This window comes from Mesoplodon densirostris, chromosome 16 (genome assembly GCF_025265405.1).
Source record: "Mesoplodon densirostris isolate mMesDen1 chromosome 16, mMesDen1 primary haplotype, whole genome shotgun sequence".
NCBI classification, from domain to species: Eukaryota; Metazoa; Chordata; class Mammalia; order Artiodactyla; family Ziphiidae; genus Mesoplodon; species Mesoplodon densirostris.
In genome coordinates, this window is record NC_082676.1 from 68,155,496 (window position 1) to 68,183,173 (window position 27,678).

Consider the following 27,678-nt stretch of genomic DNA (forward strand, 5'->3'; position numbering starts at 1 on the left):
CAGGGGCACTGAGGGCCCCCGGGGTCTCCTCATGCTCCAGCCTCGGCCCCACGATGTCCACGGTACCCCCGGTGCTGGACTCACGGAGGGGGGATGGGCTTCAGCCAGCAGGCCCGGTCCTGGAGGCCAGAGCATCTCTGCAGCAACACCCTGGCCCAAAGAGCATCTGTGAGCCGCCTGCCAAGCTGAGCCCAGCGCCTCTGCCTGGCAGCCACGTGTGGGGCTGTCTTGTCACCAGCTGTCTGTTTACCTTTACCCATCGCTCAAGATGCCCTTCTTCAAACCCACCCACTAGTACAAAACATCAACCCCCAAATAACCTGAAATCGAAAGTCCCACGATATGCCCTGGACAGGGAGCTACAGGTCAATGCTCTCCTGTTTCATTCTGATCAGGAAAATTTCACCAGGATGATTCCTTTATTAAAATAATTCCTGCTAACTCTTTCAGAATAATAGGATTCATTTTCCCTGCTGGAGTAGCATTTCAAGTGGAAGTACTTTTATTTCAAGGCACCATATCAATCTCTCCAAGGGGTGTCTCTCTTAAGAACACCCCTGCCTCCATGTGTGAAAATCCTAAAAAAAAAAAAAAAAAACCCAAACCCCAGACGGTGATCATAGCCATCCACAAGCTTTCATTCATGTGACAGTGTTCCTGAGGATACAGGTTACGGGGGACCTGAAGCCACTGTTATCACTGACAGCCTTGGAACGGAGCCCCCATCGAGGCCCCCAGAGGACAGAGAGATGGACGGAACACTTGGACTTAGAAAGAGCCCGTGGGTCAGGGGGCCCTCAAGACCGGGAATCTGTGGACACGTGGTAGCGTTGGCATCCACGCCCTCTCCTACTTCTCCTCCTCCTCGCTCAGGTTGGCATTGCCCTGGAGCGTGGATGTCAGCTTGTTTTGCAAGAGGGCTGCCAGTTTCTTGGATGTCTTTTTGAGGAACGCGCTGCCCGGGTGGGCACCATTCACATGCAGGTACAGGTCCTCCTGGGTGGGGCCCGTGTAGCCACAGTCTTCACAGACGTACAGCTTGTCCCGGCGCTGCTTGTAGGCATACTGCTGCTGCACCCCATGGATCTTCTTCAGGTGGGATTCCAAGGAGCAGCGCTGGGTGAAGGCTTTGTGGCAGACGTCACATTTGTAGGGGCGAATGCCTGCAGGGTGAGGGGCAGACACAGCACTGGTCGGTCACAGCCCAGCCAGAGCCTCCCACCTATGAAGCCATTAAAAGTCATCCTGCATCACCCAATGGCAAAGAAACCAACAACACGATTCAAAAACGGGCAGAGGAACTGAACAGGCATTTTTCCAAAGACGTACAAAGGGCCGACAGACACATGAGAAGATGTTCACCATCACCAATCATCAGAAAAATGCAAATCACAACCACGTAGAGAGGAGAGATCACCTCACACCTGTCAGAATGGCCATTATCAAATAGACAAAAGGTAACAAATGCTGGTGAGGATGTGGAGAAAAGGGGACCCTTGTGCACTATTGGTGGGAATGTAAATTGGTGCAGCCACTGTGGCAAACAGTATGGAGGTTCCTCGAAAACTTAAAGACAGACCTTTCTGTATGACCACGCAATCCCACTGTATTTATCCAAAGGAAATAAAAACAGGATCTCAGAGAGATACCTCCACAGCCATGTCCACTGTAGCACTATTCACAATAGCCAAGACATGGAAACAACTGAAGTGTCCACCAACAAATGAATGGATAAAAGAGGTGTGGTATATATCTACAATGGATTATTATTCAGCCAGGAGAAAGAGGAAATCCTACCATTTGCAACAACATGGATGGACCTTGAGGGCATTATGTTCAGTGAGATAAGCCAGGCAGAAAAAGAATAGTGCATGGTGTCACTTAGATACAGAAAAGTTAAACTCCCAGGAACAATAGAAAAATAGTTGCCAGGGGCTGAGAGAGGGAAAAAAAAAAAAAAATCATGACCAAGGATGAGGAACATGAGGAAAATGATTAAGGCAGGAGATAAAATTGTCCACAGAGCAAACATAATAAAAACGGATGCATACAGCAAAACACCACCACTTGCCTGCCTTAAGGTTTGGGTTTCAAAGTGGGCAGAGTAAATCTTGTTTTAATTTTAGTTTGGGCTTCACTGGAAAAGGAGTTATTTGGAAGGTGCCCTGAGGAGGAGTGACCCCATGAAAAGTGGGAGGTGACTCCCCACCTGCAGGGGAGGGAAGATGATGACAAGGGGGAGAGGGGTCATCCAGCCAGTCACCACTGTGGGCAACCAGAGTCCAAATGGCCAGGCTAGGTGGGGGACAGAGAAGAACACACACCTCCAAGTTACCCTGGCCCTCGGGAGCTGGAGTCTTTGTCCGCCTGCTCCGGCAGCACCGTGGAGAGCACCCTGGTGGGACAGGGTCTCTCTCCCCGGCATGTACAGCCTGCCTTGGGGTAGAGTGGCCTCCAGCAAGGACATCCTCAGGCTGGGCTGCAGGTGTGGGCAGCCACGACATGGACGGGTGTGCCCAGAAATGGCAGGGGCCAGAGGACACTGATGGCGTCGGCTACAGTTAGGAAACCATTTCCAACCTAGATCTCCTGCTGGCTTTAAAAGTGAGCTACTATTAGTGGGGCCTTCCTTCCAGACGGAGAGGCCACAGGTACCATATGAGCAGGGAGCTCAGCCAATCAAACCACAGTCATGCCCATGCCCACCGTGGGCACCCGACAGGGTGAGACAGGGACTTAGGTAAGGAGACCTCAGTAGGTGTATCCCAGGCTCTAAAGTGGGGGGGATTCAAGGAAGCATACAGTGTCCCATGAGCACGGAAGCCCAGAGAGGGTGAATGTTGTGCTCGGGGTCCATGGAGCAGAGTGGGCTGCCAGCTCTCAGAGCATCTCAGAGCCCAGAGGCCAGGAGGACCACTGCCCGCAGGAATCCCCAAAGCTTTAGGCTCAGAATTTAAGAGTATGTGAAAACATCAATCAAGATAAATATTTTCAAAATCAAAATACATGCAAAAAAATCCATGATGAACAAGTTATCAAAAATTTAAGTAAGGACAGGATCCACCAGGGCTGCATGGAGTCATGTTGGAGCTTAAGGTGAAAGGGAAAATGTGCGTCCCCACGTGGATGTTTTTATTTGTTTTTTTAATGGTTATTTTTTTCCCCAAGAATGTTCGAGTTGCTGAAAGAATAGTGAAAAATTGAAAAACAGGTGTATTAAAATTCACATTCTAAAATGCTTAAATAGTCTATTTATGCAATGATGGGTTTTATCAGGATTTTACTATCCTGGCTTTAACGGAAGCAAGCTATTATCAAAAGATATTTTCAAAATCTACTTTTCTCGCTTAACAATGTTCCTGGTGCACCATATCACACTGATCAGAATGGCCATCATTTAAAAGTCTACAAACAATAAATGCCAGAGAGGGTGTGGAGAAAACGGAAACCTCCTACACTGTTGGTGGGAATGTAAGTTGGTGCAGCCACTGTGGAGAACAGTATGGAGGTTCCTCAGGAAACTAAAAATAGAATTACCATGTGATCCAGCAATCCCACTCCTGGGCATATATCCAGACAAAACTATAATTAAAAAAGATACATGTACCTCTATGTTCATAGTAGCATTATTCACAATAGCCAAGACATGGAAGCAGCCTAAGTGTCCATCAACTGATGAATGGGTAAAGAAGATGTGGTGCATATATACAATGGAATATCACTCAGGCATAAAAAAGAATGAAATGATGCCATTTGAAGCAATATGGATGGACACAGAAATTATCATACTAGGTGAATAAGCCAGACAGAGAAACAAATATCATATGATATCACTTATATGTGGAATCTACAATATGACACAAATGAACCTATCCATGAAACAGAAACAGAATCACAGACATAGAGAACAGACTGGTGGTTGCCAAGGGGGAGGGGGTTGGGGGAGGAATGGAGTGGGAGGTTGGGGTCAGCCGATGTAAGCTAGCATATATAGGATGGGTAAACAACAAGGTCCTACTGTATAGCACAGAGAACTATATTCAATATCCTATGATAAACCATAATGGAAAAGAATATCAAAAAAAAGAGTGTGTGTGTGTGTGTATATATATATATATATATATGTATATATATATATACACACACACACACACATAACTAAATCACTTTGCTGTACAACAGAAATTAACACAATGTAAGTCAACTATACTTCAAGAAATAAATACATATTCCTGGAGATTTTCCCATATTGGTGCTTACAGCTTGGTTTCATTCCTTTTTAAGAGCACCGTGGCATTTTGTTGTACAGCTGCACCCAAATCCCATCTTTTAAAAACTGTAGAGACTGAGGAAGCCCTGCTCCAGCCCACACCCTTCCATCACATGATGCTGCCTTATACGACCTGGTACTAAGGTGTAGTCCACCTCACATCACATCACCTAGGAGCTCGTTGGAAGTGCAGAGCCTCGGGCCCCACCCCAGATGTCCTGATCCAAGTGAAAGCAGTGGTTCTCAAATTTGAGCCCAAAACGGAACCACCTAGAGGGCTTGTCAAAACACAGATTCCGGGCCCCCCTGCTGGCGGATCTGGTTCTGGGGTGGGGATGAGAATCTGCATTTCTCACAGGTTCCCAGGTGCTGCTGAGGCTGCTTATGCTGGAGTCACAGGTCTGAAGCAACGCGTGGTGAAGCCTTAGGACGGCACTTGGGGTGTCTTGAGGCAGCCAGGCCCCCCCAAGTCCTCTCTTCAAGGTTAAACGTCCCCAGTTCCTCACTGGTGGCGTGTGGAGGGGGGCCGGGAGAGCTATGTCTGTTCATGACGTTTTTTAAGTACACAGATGACAAAGGAAGTCAAAATGGAAAAAAATACTCTCCCCACCCCCGTTCAACCACCTGAACAAATCGAGTCGCTTCCACTTGTCTTCCTATCCACATCCAGAAGCTCCCATCCTTTCCTCTAACATTCATGTGAAAAGAATTGTGTTAGCTCAATGCCGTGGTGGGGTGTTCCTCCAGCCCACCCAAGCAGAAAACAGGCCTGTATTACATTCCACGTTTCAGAAAAACTGCTAAAAGAAACTCCTTTATAATCCTCAGCACTTGGCACATAATAGATGCTCAGTAAAATCATTTTTATTTTTTATTTTATTATTTTGTTTTTGGCCGCACCACGTGGCTTGTGGGATCTTAGATCTCTGACCAGGGATCGAACCTGGGCGCTCAGCAGTAGAAGCGTGGAGCCTTAACCACTGGACCAGCAGAGAATTCCTAATAGGTGCTCAGTAAATAATTTTTGAATGAATGAGTGAATCCTACTGGCCCAGGAAAAAGAGAGGTCACATCTTGGGGCTAGTTTTCTACAAACGTAGGGGCCGTGAGGCCTCTCCAAAGGAATACACCACGTAGGTTGCATGTCTGGGCCACAAGGGGCTTTGTGTTAACCAGGCCTCTGCGCCCACATGGCAGCTGGTTCCCACCACCTCTGGCTGATCAAGCAGCAACCTGACTTCAGACCCAAAGCTCATCAAGACAGAAATTCACCCAGAGGCCAGCTGCTCCTTTCAAGGGTGATTGGAAACAGCCCTCGACTATTTTAAAACGTCCAAACTCAACCGGTGGGGAAACCAGCACACTGACACAAGGCTTTAACCTGGATTCTGGAAGTGGACGCTTCCAATCCTACTCCTGGGGGTCCCCACTCCCAACGGTGACCTGAGAAGGTGATGCGGACGGGGCTGCATGGCTTTGCCTGAGCCCTGCCCCTGGCAGAGGGCATCGGGCCAGGGCCAAGTCCACTCGCACGGTCACGTCTCCTTCCTCTCTTCATTCCGCAGCTCAACCGAATCCTACGGGCACAGCACCCAGCAGAGCCTGGATAGCCAGGGCTAGAGGATTTCAGAGCCCTGCGTCGTGCAGATGACGGCTAGGATGAGGATGACTGCGGGGGGTGGAGCGGGGTAGACAGGAGGTCCCCACACCTCTAGTTACGGCAGTTAACTCTGACTTCTGCAAACCTGCCCTCCCCACCCCGCTCTGCAAACACCACATTCATCCCTCGCTCACTGGTGCAGGCAGACATGGTCACCCAGCAGCCGCCTCTTGGTGACTCTTTCTGGGCTGGGGAACAAGTCCCTCCCTCCTGGAGTCCTCCTCTCCCCCAAACTCGGGGGGCAGGGGATGAAGGAGGCCAGGGAGGAGCCCCAGATGAGGGGGACAGATACCAAGGCCTCCCTGACATTGGGCCTCGCCTGTCCTGGACGTGGGTGCTCTCGAGCAAAGGCCAATCTTGTCTGAGCCTGGAGTGGGATCCGGGAACCATCCCCGCAGCAGGCATCATTAACCTACTGACACCTACACAGTAACAGAGTCCAAGGCCACTGGAAACGCAGGCACCACCCATCAGCCACGCATTAACTGAGTCCACACCTCAGTTTCCTCACCTGTAAAATGGGGATAATAATTGATACCCCTTGTAAGGCTTCTCTGAGGACTAACCGAGATCTCATAAGCAAAGGATGCAGCACACACTGAATGTTCAACGGGATGCAGCTTCAACAGCTTACAATCCAGGTCAACAGCACGCAAATACGCTCTATTCAGAAGCTGGCTGGCTGGTGGGTGTGTGAATATTTAGTATCTGTCTTTAAACTGTATCTATATGTACACCTTTTTGTTCATTATCTATTTCACAATAAAAAAGGATAATTTTTTCCTGTAATAAATCATAATAGAAAAGAGTATGGAAAAGAATATATATACACATATGTATAACTGAATCACTTTGCTGTACGCCAGAAAGTAACACAACATTGTAAATCAACTATACTTCAATTTAAAAAAATAAATAATTTTTTTAAAGGCTAATTTTTTAAAATGTTGTTCCCAGGCAGCTGGTGGAGAGGGAAGGGGACAGACTTCCTTCCCCGTCCACCCTCCAGACTATTGTGCTGTGGGTCTGTATCACCTCGAGCAGAAAATACTGTGTTGGGTTATCACAAAGGGTCTCTTTTCAAATGTTCTATTTCTACTACCAAATCAAGCTTCATGTCACTCATCCCCAAAGAAAAGTCTTTGTCATTGGCGCTCTCTGCTTGCTGTAGCTAAGTCCCCTTTACTGAACTTTATCCAAACATGGACTTCAGCAAGGAGCTCTCTGCAGGCCTCCTTGTGGGACTGGACATTTAGGGCAAACTCTTCAGGAGGCAATGTGACCACCCCATAAACATCATAATGGGTCTACCCTTTGGCCCACTTCAGGGAAATTATCTACAGAAAGACTCACACAAGTAGGCAAAGGATTTACCAAAATATCTGTGGTAGTGCTGTCTAAAATTAAAAGAGAGAGACAGAGAAAGAGAGGAAGGAAGGAAGAAAGGAAGGAAGGAAGGGAGTGAGGGAGGGAAAGAGGGAAGGAGGGAGGGAGGAAAGAAAAAACCGACCCTGAAAGTGTAAATAAGTGTCATCATTTGGGGCAAGAGAAAAAAATGACAGTGCCTCCATATTTGAAATTTCATCATAATCTCATATTAAGAAACGCTCTGACAACTATTCAAAAGAGTGAGGTATGTCTACTTCTGCAGATGGGAAACAATCTCCAGGATAGATAGTGCATGAAAAAAGCAATGGGTGTTAAAAACTTCTGGGGAAAAAAAAATTAAATGGTGGCTTGCTTTCAGGAGTGGAACTAGGGCTTGGCGTGGAGAGGAGGCTTCTTTTTTCTTTCTTTCATTCTTCCCTTTCAATATTATTTATGGTAGCTAAAAAGTCAGTCAAAATAAAAGAGGGGAGAGTTTGGTAAGTGAAGGAGGCCACCCTACAAGGCAGCATTCAGCTCCCTCGGGGTGGAGGTAACTCTATTCTTTTCTCCCACCCGCCCCGCTCCAAACTTCTCCCAGCCTGCATTTTTCCCGGTCCAATCAACCCTTCCCCGTAGGCTCCAAACAGACACCATTGTTTCCTCTTCTTCAATCAAGATGGGATTTGTTTGCCTTCTCCTCCTTCTCAATGTGGCCCAGATGGAAGATAAGGCCCGAGGGCCGCACCAAGTGGGGGCAGGGCAGACCCTGTGCTCTGGCCAGAGCCCCCTCCCCACTGCCCGGACCTCAGATCTGAATTCCTCAGCCTCCCTCCGTGGAACTCAGAAGCTTCCGTAGGAATGGCAGGCGCATCTCGAACCAACTCCTTTACTCTAGTCAGGGTCATAAAGTTATCACCAACCCGGGTTATGCCCCTCTGGAGCCCTCACAAACCGAGCAGGGGACCCCGCACATGTGTGTGCCCTTTTCGACTGGTTACAGCAGCGCAGGCTTTCTCCTCTGTAGTCTGTATATTGACTGAAGTCTTTTACAAAATAAGTAGTCACTTTACATACGAGAAAAATAAAATGCATTCAATGCAAGCTGTACTTGTCTGATGAGCCTGGCACACCTGATCACAGTGGCGAACAACGCCCAGACCACACCTGACACCTCAGTAAACGTTCAACACGCCCCCAGGTGCCACCGGTGCTGGGGTCCCTGGGCAGCGAGGGGGGAGACACTCAGTGCTGAGTTTGGCACCTGCTGGTTGTTTGACTCTAAATGACAGATTTCCCCCACCCACAGCCTGCCCCCAGCAAACTCTCTCCTTCCCTGGATGGCCAGCTGGCTCAACCTAAAACACTTGAACAAATCCAGAAGAATATTCTGTAAAACCAGGCCCATGACATTTTTCACGGGCTACGAACTGAATATACAATCCTGTCTTGAAAGCTCATCCCTCCCACCACCCCCCGCCGTCTCTATTTTGTCCTGAGGTGGGTCAACAGCCATAATTTCACACATTGGCCTCAGTGACCCTGTCAACTCCACTTAAATAGAGCAATTCCCTCTATTATGTGTGCAGTGGACCCTCTTGGTCCTCCATCAGGACCCCCTTTTCTGGGCCAGTACTTCACTCCCCATCTGTCATCTATGTTGGCAGCTAACAGTTCCTGGATGTCCCCTTCTCCAAGGAACGGGCACTGGGCAAGTGACCTGCCCACCCAGAGGAAAGGCAGCCTCTGACTCACATGGGCACAGAAATGTCCCCCACTTGCCTGGGGACAGGACAGGCCTGTAGTGCCAGTCACACGCCAGAGCCCTGGTGGGATCAAGCTGGGGCCACATCCCTGCTACCCTGTCCTGCTCTCCCCTTCCTCACAGGTTTCTCCCAAAAGCTCTCCCTCAATAAATCGGTTTATAAGAATCGCCATCTCAGAATCTGCTTCTAGGGAACCCAACCTAAGTCAATTTGGATTGAAAACAGCCACTCGTCTGCGGACGTATTTTCACAAAATGTTAACCGAGTTTCTTCTGTTCCAGTTTCTCTCTTCCAATCTGGACTCAGATGTCGTTTGGCTGCTCCCCCTCCCCCATCTCACACACACACACACACACACACACACACACACACACTCTCACACACTCACACCTCTGATCTACTCTTTCCTTGGTGAAGTCATATCCAAAAAAGAAGTCTTAATCTTTTCTTTCATCTGCTTGGATATTAAGGTAAGACATTTCCAGGCTCCGGTTTCCCTGGACCTTTTCCAAGAAGTTTCCTCGTGTTCTGAGTCTTTCCTTAGAGGCCCCGCTCTCTCAGGAGGAGACGTGGGGGAGGGGATTAATCCCGATCCCTGGTCCCACTGTCTTTGTCCACCTCATCAACACTGTCGCTGCAGTTCTCAAAACAAGGGTCCTGGGATCCCAGGTAAGTCTTCAAATTAGTCATGGTCTGGCCCAACCGGACTGGGAGCAACCATAACCTTCATTCATCTGCCTATCGTAGTTGTGAGAACACTGTCCACATCTTTGCTTCTGGTCCTAACACAACATTTACTTGTAATTGTCAAGAGCCAAAATCCAACATTCACGTCTCCATCAAAGGCAAAACCGAATTCCCAGAATTCTGGTGAGACCTTTTGGAGCCAGTGAGGTGGTACATACACATGAACTACAGAAAGGTCTGAGGAGCCCAGATTTTTGCTCTTTTTACTGATTATCCCTTTTGCACAGAGCTCAGAGCTTGCAGGGCAGGCCTCTGGCGCCAGGAGGCCAGGCCTGTCCCTCCAGCTCCCGCAGAGGGGCATCCCCAGAGCTGGGGCCCCTTTTTTTCCGTTTGCCACCAGCTAGTTAGTCGGCAAGGCCTTGACTCCTCTTCCTGGTCATTATTACCTGGAGGCATATCTCCATCAGAAAATAAACCAGGGAATTCGTCCCACCCTCCCCTCCCTCCCATGTCCACATCTCCGTTCTCTACATCTGCATCTCTATTCCTGCCCTGCAAATAGGTTCATCTGTACCATTTTTCCAGATTCCACATATCTGCATTAATATACGATATTTGTTTCTCTCTTTCCAGCTCACTTCACTCTGTATGACAGACGTTAGGTCCATCCACATCTCTACAGTTGGAAGATTAGAATTGACTTATATACACTACCAACGCGTAAAATAGATATCCAGTGGGAACCTGCTATAGGAAGCTCAGCTCAGTGCTCTGTGACGACCTAGATGGGTGGGATGGGGGGTGGTGGGAGGGAGGTCCAAGAGGGAGGTATACATAGAGCTGATTCACTTCATTGTACAGCAGAAACTAACACAATACTGTAAAGCAATTATACTCCAAAAAAAAACAAAAACGAAACAGGGAATTCCCTGACTGTCCAATGGTTAGGGCTCCGCACTTCCACTGCAGGGGGCACGGGTTCGATCCCTGGTCGGGGAACTAAGATCCCGCGTGCCTCGAGGCACGGCCAATTAAATAAATAAAATGAACCAGAGGGAAAATAGGTTCAAGACATTTCCATAATGCTATTTGTTGGTCACTTTAAGAGTCAAAATTATAATAAAAAAATTTTTAAATCATTAACTGTAGATTCAATGACCTTAGAGCTATCCAACAGAGATTAAAATGCAAGCCATTTTGTAATTTTAAAATGTCCAGTAGCCTCATTAAAATAAGCAGAAAGAAACCGGTGAAATTATTTTAAGGATACCTTTTGTTGAACCCAATATATTCAAAATATTACCGCTTCAACATGAAATCAACATTAAAAATTGATATATATTACGTTCTTATTTTGCATTAAGCCTTTGAAATCTAGTGTCTGTTTTACACGTAAACACACATCTCAATCGGACCAGCCACCTTCCGCGGACCCAGAGCTCCCCGTGTGCAGAGAGGCTGCGGGGTTCCAGTCCTAAATGCCTCCTGAGTGCCAGCCTCACCCCTCGTGGGATAAAGTGCACGATGCCCTTTGGGGAAGCATCAGGTGGAAGACATTTTTATTCAGCAACCCGGTGATTTTCAGCCCCTCCTTTAGGAGTCACTAGAAGTCTCATCTTTGAGGAGCGGGAGATGAAGGAGCCCAGGGCCCTGGAGGGGGGGGCAGGGGGCAGGCCACCCCCTTTCTGCTCACTCTGTGGCCAGAGGACATGCTGGCACCACTGAACACATGGGCAGGCTCCTCAGCAAACCCACTATAAAGCCTAGGCCGGAGGGTGCGGTTTGTGCCAGGCCCGAGTTCCTCTCTATCTCGCCTCTTGCAGAGCAAGCTGGCTTCTAGAAACTGAACCGGGGCGGCTGGTAAGGCCCAGCCTCGGGAAGGACGCTGAGTGAGCACAGTACTGAGGGGCGGGGACAGAGAAGGGGCCTGTGGAAAGCGGGGGACCTGGACTCAGGAAGACCAGCCGTCCCCAGCCCCTCAGCTGTGAACTGCGGGTAACAAGGGCTTGGGGCTCCTCGGGGCTGTTGGATACAACAGGATAAAGCCGAGGGGCCTGGCCTGCAGAAAAACCACCATTCTGAGCTCGCTACCACCTGAGGAAGCTGTGCGGGCCTCCGCAGGCTCTCCCGTCTCTGCCAACGCCCCCACCCCGGGCCCCCGGGCCGCTAAGCCTTGTTCTCCTTGGCAGACACTGCTACCCCCCCACCAAACCCCTCAGCCTCCCACCAGGCCGGCTCGGACAGTCCCAGGAGGCCAGTGGCTTCCTGCCGCTCCTGCCCGATGATGCTCCCGGGAAACGTGAGGTCTGCAAGGGGCTCCGGGGAGGAACTGCCTAGGAGCAGAGTGTCCCAGGATGGACCCCCCAAACAAGGAAGGATGGGAGTTGATGGATAAATACCCCACTTCCTGCCCCTGGAGCAATTCTGGGGTGCATTGTGTGCATTCAGAGGACCCCCAGGGGGCGTGAGCCCCAGTTGCTCCCAGTGGTAACACACTCAGTAAGTAACTAGCTCTCACTGAGTCTCCTTCCCTCTGTCTCCTCTCCTCATCCCCTCACTGTGCCCCCGGGACCATCTCCCAAATAAACGGCCTCACCCAAATCCTCGTGTCAGGGTCCGTTTCTGGGGGAACCCAAACTAAGACATTCCCCATCTGCAATGCCCTTCCCTCCCCGTCCAACTGTGAAAATCTTGCTCACTCTTCAAGGCTCAGCCAAAAGGACACCTCCTCTGACAAGCCTCCCTGGTGCCCCTGCCAGCAACAATGCACCTTCCAGGCCTCCCCACCAGCATTCGCCACTTTTTCTTCTGTCTGGCACACCTGCTGTTTTCCTTGGGTCACAGTCAGGGGTTTGGGTTCTTTCTCCCTATGTTGGCTGAGCTTTCCACAAGCACAGAGGTGAGTCTTCAAGCCTGTCACACCACAGGGCCCCAGGAAAACTCTGCCAACTATTTCAACATTTACCACCGCTAATAGCTCATATTTACTAAGTGCTTACAATTTGTGAAGCACTTTATACGCCATTATTGCCCTGAAACCTCGCAGCCATCACTTAGGTGATAGGTAATAAAACCATGCCCATTTTAGAGATGGACACACTAAGGCAAAAAGATAAGTAATTTCGACAAGGTTGCAGAATCAGCTAGCTCAGATCCAGAGTTCTTAACCACTGTGTGACCAACTCAGTGCAAACGCTTACAAACTCTTCCCTGAGAGCAGTCAGTCCCTAATATTTCTACTAATGGAGAATTAACTCAGTCACAGATGAGGCAGCTCCATGTTTACTCCAACTGAAGGTACCAACAGCTCACAATGCTCCCCAAGCCCCCTTCACTCTGTGGGGGAGTGACCACAGAGCCCACCAGGTGAGGAGTTGCAGAAGAAATAGGCCATGCCCTCAAGGACATCCTCAGATAGAGAGGAAAAGCTGAGAAACTCTCCAGGACAACAACGACAAATGACGGCATGAGTGGTCACCAATTTCCTCCAGCTCCTTGGGTCAGTTGCCTATAAGCCCAGCTTTGCAACCACTTAATGGGTCCATTGATAACCAGGGGTCCCCCCGTCACCCATAGGACCCCCACCCTTCCTAGGGCCCTCCACCACCTACAGGACCCTTCACCCTCTATAGGACCCTCCCTAATCACACAGGACCACCATCACCCTAAGCATTAGGACCATCAATCTCCCTAAGCATTCTCCCTGCCCCAACCCAGGTGTCAGCCTGGCCACACAGAGGTCAAACTTTTACTGAAGTCAGGCTACTGGTGCCTCTTGGAGGGAAGGTGACAGTGACCAGAGGGGGCAGGAGGGAGGGGGCAGTGTCTTATGGGGGCTGGAAATACTCCAGCCAGTTATATGCTTGTGTTCGCTTTGTAAAAAGTCCTACATTCTCAAACTATGCACTTATGATTTGTGTGCTTTTCTAGATGTATGTTACATTTAAATGAAAATTTCACTTTAGAAAAGTATTTTAAAGGAAAAAGAAAAACCTTTTAGTATGCCAGTCCACTCTCTAGGGTGGAGGACACCCTTCTGAGGCCAGGGAGGAAGCTCATGGCCAGTACTCTAAGAACAAAAAAGTGTGATAAGGGCTTAAAGGAAATCTGAATACAGAGGATCTGAGAAGGGCCCTGTGTGGCGGCTGGGGACCTGAGAGGCCCCCTGGGAGGGAGGAGTGGACATTTTCCCACCCCACCCCCAAAAGGCTGAGGGAAACCCTAAACCCTGAAAGGGCTTGACGGGATCAGCGGGTCTATAATTAGTAAATTCTATGAGGTTGTAGGGTGAATGCGTGGCACCAGGACAAGACTGAATGGTTAGGATGGGATGGATTTAGATGAGATGAAATGGGTGGGATGAAAAGATGGAGTGGGATGGGGTGGGAGGGGCTGGGACAGGATGGGGATTTGAAGATGGGACCCAGACTGTGAGGGGCTTTACATGGAGCCCATCAAGACGGGGAGTTTGGATTCTGTCCTGCCCAGAGCTGGAGAAGGTTTTTTTGTTTTTGTTTTTGTTTTTTTGCGGTACGAGGGCCTCTCACTGTTGTGGCCTCTCCCGTTGCGGAGCACAGGCTCTGGACACGCAGTCTCAGCGGCCATGGCTCACGGGCCCAGCTGCTCCGCAGCATGTGGGATCCTCCCAGACCGGGGCACGAACCCGTGTCCCCTGCATCTGCAGGCGGACCCTCAACCACTGCGCCACCAGGGAAGCCCTGGAGAAGGTTTTTTTAGCAAGGAAATGGCATCTTAGAATTCTCCTCCAGGGATCGCTCTGGCACAGGTGTGGCCCTCAAGGAGCAGCCTGGAGGCCAGGTGTCTCCTAGACAAAACTACCGAGGCTACGAACAGCCAGGGGGGCGGGAGGGCGGCCAACCGGCACCCCAGGGCTGTCTATGGAAGGGAGCTGGTGAGGACCCAGACCCGCGCTGAGCAAAGCTCAGGGTGGGGGTGACACTTGCCCACCCGCCCCCGCAGGAGGCTCGGGCAGCGCTAAGTCAGCTGCTGTTCTCTTTCTGAGCTCTCAGGAGGAAGCAACGTGATGCTATTTTGAGACAGACTCACTTCCCGAGAAAGGAGCACAAAATACCAGCAGAGGGACCACGGGGACCACGTTCCAACCCTCAGCCCGGCCCGAGGGCTGCACCGAGTGGGCATCAGAGCTCCCAGGACACTTCCGGCCAGTGATGCGCCGCCCATCTCACCGAGGCGAGAACAGGCTGAGAGCGGCGCGCGGGCCCCAGGGGACACCTATGGCAGGTGGCAAAGCCGGGCGGCCCGGCCCCAAACACCCCGCCCCGCGATTCTTCCGGAAACATAGCTCTGCCCCAGGCTCCCGACTGGGTTCCTTACGGGGGAAAGACCAGGGGCTCTTGGCCGCGCCCCTCCCTCACCTGTGTGCGTGCGCACGTGCCTCTTGAGGTCGAAGGTGTCGTTGAAGCCCTTGCCGCAGAAGCTGCACAGGTGCCTCTTCACCTGGCTGTGGCACTTGAGGTGCCGGTTGAGCATGCGCTGCAGGCGGAAGGCCTTGCCGCACAGGTCGCAGGTGTGAATCGCCGCGTCGCCGCCGCAGGTGCCTGTGGTGAACTGGGATAGAGAGAGGGGTGAGGACCCGCGCGGGGCGGCGCGCCCACCGCCGGGTGCGTCTTGGCTGGATCTGACTCGGGCTCCCTCACCCCCCCCACCAAAAAGTCCCAGCAGGTTTTGGTTTGGGGGAAGGTGGAACAAGGCAGCTCCCCGCCTTGTTCTCCATAGTGGCTATATCAATTTACATTCCCACCAACAGTGCAAGAGAGAACCTGCATTTTAACAAGACCCCCAGAGGATTCGTGTGTGCACTGAGGTTTGAGAGGCACTGGTATGAATGAATGTAAACTGATACAGTCACTATGGAGAACAGTATGGAGGTTCCTTAAAAAACTAAAAATAGAACTACCATACCATCCAGCAATCCCACTGCTGGGCATATACCCAGAGAAAACCATAATTCAAAAAGACACATGCACCCCATGCTCCCCTTGGAGCAGCTCCCCATGCTCCCCTTGGTCCTCGGGACAGGCCTCTGATTACCAGCTGGGCACCCCGCCCCCAGCGACACGCCTACACTTCCCAGCCTCACAGCAAGTCCTGTGGGTGGGACCACCTGGCTGGTGAGATACACTCTCTAAGGGGAAGGATGGTGCCCTCTCCCCTGATTTACTCCTTCCTGCTCGGGAGAGCTCCAACAGCCACCTCGGACCCAAGGCAGAAGCCAGTGCTGAGGATGGAAGAGCAGAAAGGAAAGAGGAGTCTAGGTCTGATAACATCACAGTCAATTCCTTCCTCCCGGCCAGCATCCACCAAGAGACTGTCTCCTCTCCCCCTGGATCTGGGCAGGGCCTGTGTCAGTTCCAGATCTTAAGAAACGGTGCAGCTTTTCTGCATCCTCCCTCTTGGAAGCCAGCAGCCATGAGGAAGCCTGAGCCCACCATACTGTGGGGAAGCCCAAGCAGCCATGCAGAGGAGCAATGAGGTGCCAGGTATGAATAAAGACTCACTGGACCTTCCAGCCCAGCCAGGGCTGCCACCAGCTGAGTGAACAAACGCGGCCCAGAGGAAAACTGCCTAGCCCAGCCGTGCCCCAGTTTCTGACCCAGAATCATGAACAAATAAGATGGTCATCTTGGGAAGTGACTTGGTCAGGATCCCACAACTTCGTTATCAGAAAAACTATAACCAAATCCCAGGTCCTGGACTGCCTGGTTCATTCTCTCAACCGTGTTTGCTGCCTCAAAGGAAGAAAACAGAATCTCTAACTGTGTGACGAAAAACACCAGATCTGATATATTCATTAAAGTTTTCCTAGTTATCAGATCCTTTAGAAGATGGATCCAACCGTTCTGCCAAAATTCTATTCATAAAAGGACCTAAAAGACTTAATTTTCAGACAAACATTATTAGCAAGAAGAGTTGGTCTTTTCCTGGCTTAACACCTTCCTGGTCTCAAACACCCTCCTTTCATCCACCAGGATACTGCCTTCTGCCAAGCCTCAGCTCACCTGTTCCCTCCCTGATGAGCTTCTCCAGCCACTGCAGCCCCTGCCCAAACTGGTCCCTGTACCCCTAAGACCAGTGCCTCTCAAACCTCAGTGCACACACAAATCCTCTGGGGGTCTTGTTAAAATGCAGGTTCTCTCTTGCACTGTTGGTGGGAATGTAAATTGATATAGCCACTATGGAGAACAGTATGGAGATTCCTTAAAAAACTAAAAATAGAACTACCATACCACCCAGCAATCCCACTACTGGGCATACACCCAGATAAAACCATAATTCAAAAAGACACATGCACCCCAATGTCCATTGCAGCACTGTTTACAATAGCCAGGTCATGGAAGCAACCTAAATGCCCATCGACAGACAAATGGATAAAGAAGATGTGGTACATATATACAGTGGAATATTACTCAGCCATAAAAAGGAACGAAACTGGGTCATTTGTAGAGACGTGGATGGATCTAGAGACTGTCATATAGAGTGAAGTCAGTCAGAAAGAGAAAAACAAATATCGTATATTAACGCATATATGTGGAACCTAGAAAAATGGTACAGATGAACCGGTTTGCAGGGCAGAAATAGAGACACAGATGTAGAGAACAAACGTATGGACACCAAGGGGAGAAAGTGGCGGGGGTGGGGTGGGGGTGTGATGAATTGGGCGATTGGGATTGACATGTATACACTGATGTGTATAAAATGGATGACTAATAAGGAACTGCTGTATAAAAATAAATAAAATTAAATTCAAAAATAAATAAAATTCAAAAAAATAAAAGTGCGGGTTCTGATTCAGGAGGTCTTGTGGAGTCTGGATGCTGCATTTCTAGACAGCTCCCAGGAGATGCCACCGTGCAGTCCATGGACCACACTTGAGATGTGAGGGAATGGCCCTCACATGGTTCAGGACTTTATTCCAACTCATTCCAGAGGCTTCCATCAGGCACGAACGTATCCTCAACTAAATGCCTTGTGGAAGCCAGCAAGCATCCTCGCAGTCTCCTGGCCCCACCCCACCCCCATGCCCCAAGCGCAGATGAGGGCCGTGCACAGGCAGAAAGTGTTGGTGGGCAATGGCTCACAGGTGGCAGGAGGCAAAGACCCCAGAACAGGGCTTTCCAGGCAGCCCCCTCCACCAGTTCATTCTCACTGCTCCATCTTAGTCTCTGCCGACCCTGATGTGTGCCTGATCCGAGACAGGGCCTGTGCTCAGAGCACCAGGATGGCTTGTCCCCAAGAAGCTGCTAGTCTAGTCGGAGAGCAGACCGGGCAACAGGCCACTGCCATCTAGGAAGCCCCAGGTGCAAGGGGCAGCTGGGAGGGGAGCCTAGCCCAGACAGTGGGTGCACGGGAAAGTGTACCCGGAGAGGTGAGCTCCTCAGCCAGGCCACGATGAAGAAGAAGATGGGGGAAGGGCAAGGGATATCCCAGAGAGGGCGCTGGGAAGAGGGGGACTGTGTGTGGTCCAGCCTGGCCAGCCTGAGCCCTGGAGGGTAGCTGATGAACAGAGCTGAGGGAACAGAGAAGGGCAGGTCCCCCAATGACTGTCAGAGGGCGAGGGGAGGGTGGGCATATTGGAAGATACAGGAGGACAACCGCAGGGCTTGAGTCTGATGACCCTCCTGCCTCATACCCCACCCCTGCCCCCCAAAGGGGTGGGGCCTGGCAGGGCCTGAGGGAGACCCAGCTGTGCCCAAGGCTCTCCTATCACAGGACAGGTCATGGTCTCCTGCTAATCCGCAGTCCCCATTCTAGTCACTGCCTCCCTTGAAGGGATGTGAAAAGACTAAACATGGCCCAGGTCTTGGCAAACAAAATACCGTGAGCTTCTGAAGGCCAAGTCTACACAGGATGAAGGTCATTTGAGAGGTAGTGCGGCTAATAAAATAGAACAGAGGCACATGAACCTGGTAATTCTGATGAAAAGCGTGAAGAAAGCTAGAACTGTCTTCTGAAAGCCTTGCACCATGTGCCCGAGGACTCGCCAACTATGGTTCCAACCTGAACCCTTGTTTACTTTAATCCTTTTGGTAAACGCCTATTTTTAAAATGCTCTGCATGTAACATGAGTACCTCCTATTACAGTCCAGGATGGAAATCTCAAATCACTGGCATTATTTGGTTTGAAAAGAATAAAAATGTTGAGGGCAGAGGGGATGGAGATCAGTGATCATTTAAGGGAGTTCAGGGTCAGTGGATCATCTGACTGAGAGAGATACAGAAAGCTTTTTAACACAGGGGAGAAAAAAGGAATGAGGCGTGGGGACTGGAGAGGGAGGGCACCCCATTTTCTGGGGAACTTCCCTCTGGTTTTCTCAGAGCAAAAATAAAAGATCTCCAATTGCCTCAGCAAAGGCAGTGTTTCCATTTCTCCACTTTTCACAACATGGAAAACTGAGTCAACACAAAATGCTCATGTAGAGAATTCCCATAAGGTGCACCCTCCAGCCCATGAAGGGTTGTTTGCCAACTATAAATGTATTTCTGACCAATCCAGACTCCAGACATTTATGAATTATATCCAGAACGTCTGAAGACAGCCTTTTCAAAAGAAGATGGAGGGTTAATTAAACAGCAAAAAGATTATGGCTGATGAAGCCAGCTTCTGCCAGACTTGTTCACTTTTCAGAGGAAGGAAAAATTCCTTCGTTAGAAAGGTGAGAGTCCTTATTATTCAGCCATAAAAAATAATGAAATCATGCCATTTGCAGCAACATGGATGGACCCAGAAATGATCATACTAACTGAAGTAAGTCAGACAGGGAAAGACAAATACTATATATATATATCACTTATATGTGGAATCTAAAAAATAATACAAATGAACTTATTTACAAAGCAGAAACAGACTCACAGACAAAGAGAACAAACATAGCTACTAAAGGGGAAAGAATGGGGGGAGGGATAAATTAGGAGTATGGGATTAATAGATACCACTATATATAAAATAAACAACAAAGATTTACTGTATAGCACAGGGAATTATATTCAGTATCTTGTAGTAACCTATAATGGAAAAGAATCTGAAAATATATATACACATATATACATGTATGTATACAGACATATGTATAACTGAATCACTTTGCTGTACACCTGAAACTAACACAATATTGTAAATCAACTATACATCAATTTTTTTTAAAAAAAGGAGAAATTCCTAAGAATTCCTCAGAAAAATATTTGGAGGATAAATTCCTAAACATGAAATTTATCCCACAGAGTGTACTTCACATGTGCCTTGAAATTTGGTCTGTGATAGCAAAAAGCTGGAAACTACCTATATGCCCATCAATAGGGACTTGTTAAAAAAAAGATGGTATAACCATAGAATCAAGTAGCTAGAAAAGGACAAGAGTACCAACTGCCAGTCACATGAGTGAGCCCTCCTGGATGTTCAGCCCAGTCAAGCCCCCAGGAGACTCCAACCCCACTGTCATCTGACTGCATCCACAAGAGAAACCCCAGGCAAGACCTACCCAGCTGAGCCCAGTCAATCCGCAGAACTAGAAGACATCATAATAAAGTATGATAAGCTGCTAAATTTGGGGTTGTTTGTGAAGCAGCAATAGAACACTGGAACGGTGATGGATGCATCACATTCTCTCTAGAACAGCAGAGCTGCCACATTTCTGAGTGTTCTCTCCCAGGATGGGCAGCCTGATACAGAAGACACCCCTGATTCCTGAAATGAGGCCCCATGTGCCAGAGGACTGGCAAGCTCTCCTCGGGTCACCTGTCTGCTCACTGGGTCATCTTTATTATGTTTACACAGGCTTACACCTACCACTCTCCTTCCTAAAAGTCCAAAATAGGGTTAACCAACTACTTGTTACTCTACTCTGCAAGGGGTAGACCAAAACGAGTGACATCTTTGTCACCTGGTCACAAAATGAGTGGGGTGGAGAGACAAGAAATGCTGAGGATCACATAAAAACCTAGACCTGGATGGCTGTGTGATGTCATTTAATATCCCTGGGCCATACTTTCCCACATGTAAAAATAATAAAATGGGATTAGATGAGCTCTTTTCCTAAGTTCAAATCCTGCCCTACCACCTACAGTCTGGGAAGTAGGCAAGTTACTCAACCTAAGCCGTAATTTCATCACCCATAAAATGTGGACAATAATGATACTTGCCTCTTGGGACTGTTAAGGAATTAATTAAGAAAAGCTACTTTAAAAAGACTGGCTGCTAGGGACTTCCCTGGCAGTCCAGTGGTTAGGACTCTGCCCTGCCATTGCAGGGAGCATGGGTCCGATCCCTGGTCAGGGAACTAAGATTCTTGCATGCCGTGAGGTACAGCCAAAATAGAAAAAAAAAAAAAAGACTGGTTGCTGCAATAAATGCTAACTCTTAGAGTTCGACAAGCTCCAGAGTCCTGTGATCCTACATAAAAGGTAATTGGTCAAAACCCATTGTTTCTCCATTTGTCTTTTGAGTTTTTCTCTCACTGATGGAAGAAAAAGGGAACTAACCTTCAGTGTGGGTCACCAGCCCCCAGTCCTTCATCTGCGACTCTGAAATCCAAATAGCTCTGAAAACCAACATTCGCTCCTATCTCCCTTGGCAACAGAAGTGGAAGCTACCCATTTGGTGTCAATATTCGTGTTTTGATATGGAAAGTATTACCGTGTTCACTTACAGTATACCGCTCCAGACACTGTTATCCTCAGAAAAAGCTTAATAGTCTCACCCTTAATCCAAAATTAACTCTCCAGAAGGCTTATTCCTGAAGTGAGGAAGCTACCATGAGGATGGGAGGTGACATCAGTCCGGAGATTAATTAACTAACTGGAGATTAATTCAGGGCAAGAAAGATGAAGAGAGATAGCAGTTCCCCAACCCTGAAGCTTGGCGCTTTCTTATTTGCTGTCCTGTTTTCTGCAGGATCTCGGCTTTCATTTTAAAAAACACACAAAGTTCCCCTCTAGTTCTTCTAAAAACAGGCTTGTGCAGCAGAAACAAACCCATCATTGTATCAGAGCTGCTGAAGACTTCAGGAGCATCCAGGGAGGTAGGGACCTGGGCTGGCCCTCTGACCAACTTCAAAAGCTGGCTAAGGTCACTTACCTGTCAACTTCTAAAGGAAAAAAAAAAAATCCTTTATTTTCTGTGGATGCTTCCACCAGACAAGTTCCTTAAATTAATGGTCCTATTTCCTGTGGGAGGCTACCGTGAGTGCAGGTTACCTTCCGGTGGCCGCGCAGACGAGATTTCCAGTGACACATCTGCTTACGCCTGAGCGCTCAAAACATGCTAAGTGTATTTCCCCAGCCCCTTTAGGATAAAAATTCCCCTCCTGCTCCTATGTACTACTTTCTTAAGCTTCACAACTCCACTACATGGCAGAATGCAGAACCTTCCCAAATGCAGAGATGCTGAAGGGAACATATCCTAATCATCCAGAAGAAACAGATTCAAATAGCTGAAACCCGCCTGTGGCCACAGGACTTGTAGGTGCCCACACCGAGATTTTGATGGGGCTTGTTGTCTGCAAAACGTGTGCCTGCACTTCCCCGGGACAGGCCCATGGGTCCGGGCATGACGTGTGGGAGAGGCAGGGATGAGCCCTGTGGTTTTGTCTCATGTCACGGTGAGAAACTGCTTCAATTCCTTCATGTCAGGCTGTCAGTGCTAATGGCTAAGGCGTCAAAGGTGCCTTCCATGATGCAGTACAACAATGCTAAAGAGTAAGGAGCCTTGGGTTGGGCTTTGCCACTAGTACGTGTGAGGAACTCAACAAAACTCTCTGGCTTTACCTTTCTCCCCACAAAAATGAGATTGGACCACATAAGGGTCCCTGAAGTAGATCCTGTGGGTGGACACGCTCAGCCTCTATTCCTGCTCCTCTGGTGGGCCTTCCTGTACAGCAGAGGCTACAAAGCTAGACACTACATTTCCCAGAATCCCTGGCATCTGTGGTCTTTAGATGTGACTTGGGTACCACCAGTTACATGCACCATCAGGAGATTTGACTTTGGGACTGAGTTAATTGAGCCGAGGCAGGTATGTGGCAATTGTTTCACACCCTGCATTAGCAGAAGCATCGTGATGCACGACAGCAGCCAAAGAGGCTGCGGCTGCAGTTCCCTAGGTAGCCCAGTTCTGTAGTGTGGCTCTGGGAGTCACTCCTGGGAGCTCAGACTGGTCTCTCTTTAGCCCATTTAGTACCCTATAATTAACCACTGTCTGCTTAAGTGAGCTACAGTGGATTCTGTTTCTGCAACAAATCCATTCAGACCCTTCCAATCACAAAAACTGACTTCACCTATATTCCAGTTAAAAGCTGGTTGCAGTTAACACATTGTTCTCCTATTCCTCCTTTACCACCCTTTAAATTAATTTAAGCTTTTTCAAGCATCCATTCCAAGCATTTTTCCCTTTTTGTCTTGTTTCCTATTTCCCCCCAGATGCTACTGACTCCTTCCCTGCCTGTATTCCTCTTCGATGTTGACTTATGTCCTCCTATGAGTCAGGCATTACTGCACCGGGTGCTGAAAATACAATCTCAGCAGGAATGCTCCCTGCCTTTGGTGGGTCTAGAGTCAAGAAGAAAAGTCTGGTCAGCCAAGGAGATGGTCAGTGAGTTACAAGACTGGTGGGGGGAATTGGGGCATCCAATTCTGTCTTGGGAGACTGGGGTCAACAGCCAGGGAGTTAGGGATGGGGCTTATGTTCCCTTCCAAATATCAAATGGGTGGGTTTTTCAAAAATACTTAAATCCAGCCAATCCAGTTGGTAAATCCCTTGTCCCTGCTGTAGGCAACAAAGTATTGGACATTAACAAAACTTGCTATGAGTCACTGTCGGCTAACTCCCCACTGGGCAGTTTACACACACACAAAATTGCTCAGCGTGTTGCCCGCATTGTCTCATATAATCTGCCCAATGCTTTGGAGAGGCCGATTCTCTTATTTCTCTATTTTACAGATCAGAGAACTGAGGCTCAGAACAGATAACGTAACCCCAACCACAGCTGGTGAGATGGAGCCAAATGAGGTTTTCCTTCTCAAAAACCTTCCAGAGCCCCTCTTCTGCCCCCATGGGAGCACCCACGCTTCTCGGTTTGGCCCCTTTACCATCGCAGCCTGTCCTGGCTACACGTCCAGCTCCTCACCTCGACTCTCCCTGACCCCAGGCCCATTCCCCATCCTCCCTCCAGCTCTGAGTCCTGTCCTCACTCAAGCTTTGGGCTCAGCCCATACTACCCTAAAGCGTGCCTCTCCCCCTTCTCCCACAGCCCTCAAATCCACACCAAGAAACCTTCCTCTGCTCAGAATGTACTGCATCTTTGCTTGTGCTTCTAGTTGAGCGTTCACTTTCCTGTAATAGGGTTAATAATTAAATTAGTATTTGTGTCTCTCCACCAACCCAAATAATTCTAGCTAGAGTTATCGGACACCTACCATGTTTCACGCTTGACTCATTTATCCTCACAACTCTATGAGGTTTCATTACTTGTTTCATTACTCTCCCCATTTTACAGGCGAGGAAACTGAGGCCCAGAGGGACTAAACCAGAGCCTAGAGCCCTAACCGTTACTGTCAGAAGATTCTGGAACACCAGGGTGGCAGCATCTTTATCTCCTGGCTGCCTTGGGCACAGCAGGCACTACATCCTGTTGGATGGGATGTAGCTTCTCTCTGCCCTTCTCTGGGCCTAAGAACCAACTGTCCACTAAGTGTCTTCAAGTCACTGAAAAAAATGCATCATGCCTGAGTGGCTTCCCCCCCTTATGGTTAGGAAACTAATTCTTAGACAGTTCAGCATACATTGCATAGAACTCTACAGTTGTGCTAATTCACAAAATGGCCAATACCACAGCTGATAATTCTGTAGGCTTGGAGCACCTTAACCCCAGGAGGTCTTGTGGAAGCGGAGGGGGAGAGGGAACCTGAACTTTGGCCTCAATAAACAAACAAAAACTCCTCTGGAAACCTTGTTAAGGGTTGAGGAGCAAACTCTATGCCCTACCCCCCACCCCTGAGGTCAGCACCAAAACAAGGATCCTGGGAATAAGATTGGTTTATTCATTCCCTTAATCCAGGGCCCCAGTGGACCTGTTTGCCTGGGGTAGCAGAGATCTCCTAAAATGGTGGTTAAGGGACTGGATATTTTTCCTGTGCCACCTTGTCTCCAGGGCAATCTGGGCAGTTGGGGGGCAGAGGGGTAAAGTAGCTATAGACCACCCGAAAACAATGTTGCAAATTGTCCTCCCAGCCGGGTGATAAATATGCAAGTGGGATACTTTGTAGAATTTCCTGGAGGGCAGAGCTACAGGCCTCAGGCAAATTGTCCCTCCCAGTTAACCCCATCTGGCCCAGAAAAGCCTCCCATCAGCTGACTTTGAACCTCGGCGGCGCACTTAACACTAAGCAGGATGCCCACACCCAGTCCCAGCATCCTTTAAAGGTGTCTTTCTTAAGGATTCCAAGCTCAAGCCTCTAGCCTCAATTCATAACCAAATGCACACCAGCCCACCACGGAGCCAAGCCCCTGGAGCCAGGAATATGCACAGGGGAGGGAAGGCCTCTCCCAGGAAAAGTAACGGAGGAGGCTTTCGCAATCCACAGCGAACCCTAGGGCTTCCGCCTCATCCCGCTGCCTGGGCAGGGGGGCCTTCGGGACCACCCTGGAGCGCCCAAGAATTAACACCTACAGCAAGGGCCTGGAGCCCGAAAGGCTCGCACTAAGGCCCACCTGGCTAGGAACTGGGGTTATGTGATTCCTAAAACATCACTCCCAGGCTCCCGCCGTCCATGAGTCAGTGGAATGGGACGGCTTAGTCTTAGAGGTAGCGGATACCTTTGAGAAGGCAATCATGGCAGTTCCACACAGGAAAACGCAGATGGGCGTCCGGATAAGCTGTGGCCTACAATTCCAGGAGGCTGGGTGGGGGTGGGGGCTGAAGCTCGAAAATAGAAGGAAACAAACACTCCACCCCACTGGGGGCGGGGCAGTGGGCCAATTTGCAGTTGAATCCGTTTATCCGTGAACATAATTCAAGAAGATTTGACAAACACCAGTTTAAAGTGCCCGGCACAGACCTCGTGTCTAACGGGCACTTCATAATTGGCACTGGGACTAGTTGTGATTGTGAAAGACCCACTATGTGCCAAGCTGCCACCACTGCCCAGAACTCGAGGAAGGGGGCGAAACTCAGACTTCACAAAGCTGTAGGAACTGCACCTCAGAGGAGGGGAGCCCGGGGCCTGGGGTCCCTTCTATCCCACCCCGGGAACTCCGACGGCCAGGGTGTTCTTCAGGCCCTGCGCACAGAATGGACTGCTGGGGGGAGGACGCTGTGCCTGAGCCTTTAGGGAGCTCCGGAGGCCACGCGGGCGGCCTGTGCCCGCGCGGGAGGCCAGTCTCCGGGGCGCAGCAGCGCCGGCGGCCGGCTACCTGGCAGGCGGGAGGACGCGGGGAGGCGCCCTGGCCGCGACCCAGGGGCAGGTGCAGGAGCTGCGCTGCGGGCGCGCTGGGTGCTCGGGTGCCGGGGCGCGCGGGCGGGCGCGACAGGGAGAGGCGCCGGCCCCGGGAGCCCGACGCCAGGGCGTGGTGCAGGTGGCGGCGGGGGCAGAGTCGACATCGTACCTTGATTTTCGATCTGGCGACCGGGCGCTGCTTCGCCGCCAGGTGTCCACCGGGGACCTCGCCATCGCAGGGCTCGGGGGTTTCGCGCTCGGGGGCGCGCGGGGACGAGCTGCTCTCCGCGCCTCCGGGCTCCCCCGCGCCGTTGCTGCTGCCGCCGCCGCTGCTGCTGCCGCCGTCGCTGCGGCAGTCCTCGGGGGGGTCGTGGAGCAGACGGCCCAGGCCCACTGCGGGGGAGGGCCGCGCCCCGACACACAGACACGCGGCGTCAGGCCCGGGCGCCCGCGGCAGTTTGACCTGCGGGCGGTGCCGCCGCCGCCCCGCCCCGGACCTGGGCAACTCGCCAAGTGGGCAACGCCGCGGGGGTGGGCGAGAGAGCCCCGGACTCGGCCTCCCGAGCGAGCTCGGGGTTCTGAGAGCCGCTCCTCAGTCCCAGTTCCAGCGCCCACGAGGAACAGAGGGCCCAGCGCGGTTGGGGACCCGCGCGCCAAATTTCATCTCCCTGGGATGGGGGCGGGGGGCCTGACCTCGACCCACCCAGCCCCGGAGAGGTTGACCCATCCCTGTGCAACCCCACGAGGACGTGGGGCTGAGGGTTGCCCCTGCTGGCCCCTAGCCCCCCTCCCGGGCCACCCCGGCCCGCGCTGCAGCCAACGGTCCCGCCGCCGGGCAATTAGAGGCGCCCACTAGGGGGAAGGGGGCGCAGGGCGTCCCAGGTTCCCAGCCTCTCACTCTCGGTCCTCCCGCGCCTCAGTGACTTCCTCCTCCCCCTGAAAGAGGGGCATGGGGGAGGGGGAGAGTCCAGCCCCGGCCGTTGAGCAGAGGGGACCCGGCCACCCTTGCCCGCACCCCAGGAACCCGGCGCCCAGGCCCGGCCCCGGCGCGGCGCTCACCTGGGATGTAGGTGTCTGCCCTCTCCTCGTCCGGGAGCTCATCCCAGCTGCGGACCGAGACCCCCGGGCTCCTCCTCTTCACCAGGAAGACTTTGGGCATCGTGGGGCCCCCTTCCCGGACTGCGGCCCCCTCGTCCCGGCTGCTCCCCTCTAGGGGCGGCGGCGGCTCGGTCCCCGGTTCCCCGCGGCCAGAGCCCACCTTCCCGCCCGGCCGGCCCTCTCCCTCCGCCCCCCGCCGCGGCGCGGCCCGGCCTCTCCCCCGCACGCCCGGCGACTCCCAGCCTCCCGGCTCGGCGACACCTATGCCTTAAATCGCGGGTGAGACCACGCCGAGGAAAAAGTTTCATAAGGTGGAATAGAAAAGGCACCAGGAAACTTGGGAGTGAGCATGCGCCCTGCAACAT

At 50.7% G+C, this 27,678-nt stretch overlaps 1 protein-coding gene across 1 annotated transcript; it reads right to left on the reverse strand.

The window, feature by feature from the left end:
• Window positions 1-849: 849 nt before the first annotated feature.
• Window positions 850-27,678, reverse strand: OVOL2 (ovo like zinc finger 2). The gene is given in 5 exon segments (XM_060078813.1): window positions 850-1,163; window positions 15,145-15,337; window positions 26,385-26,608; window positions 27,275-27,404; window positions 27,406-27,678. Coding segments are annotated over 5 exon segments (1,134 nt in total).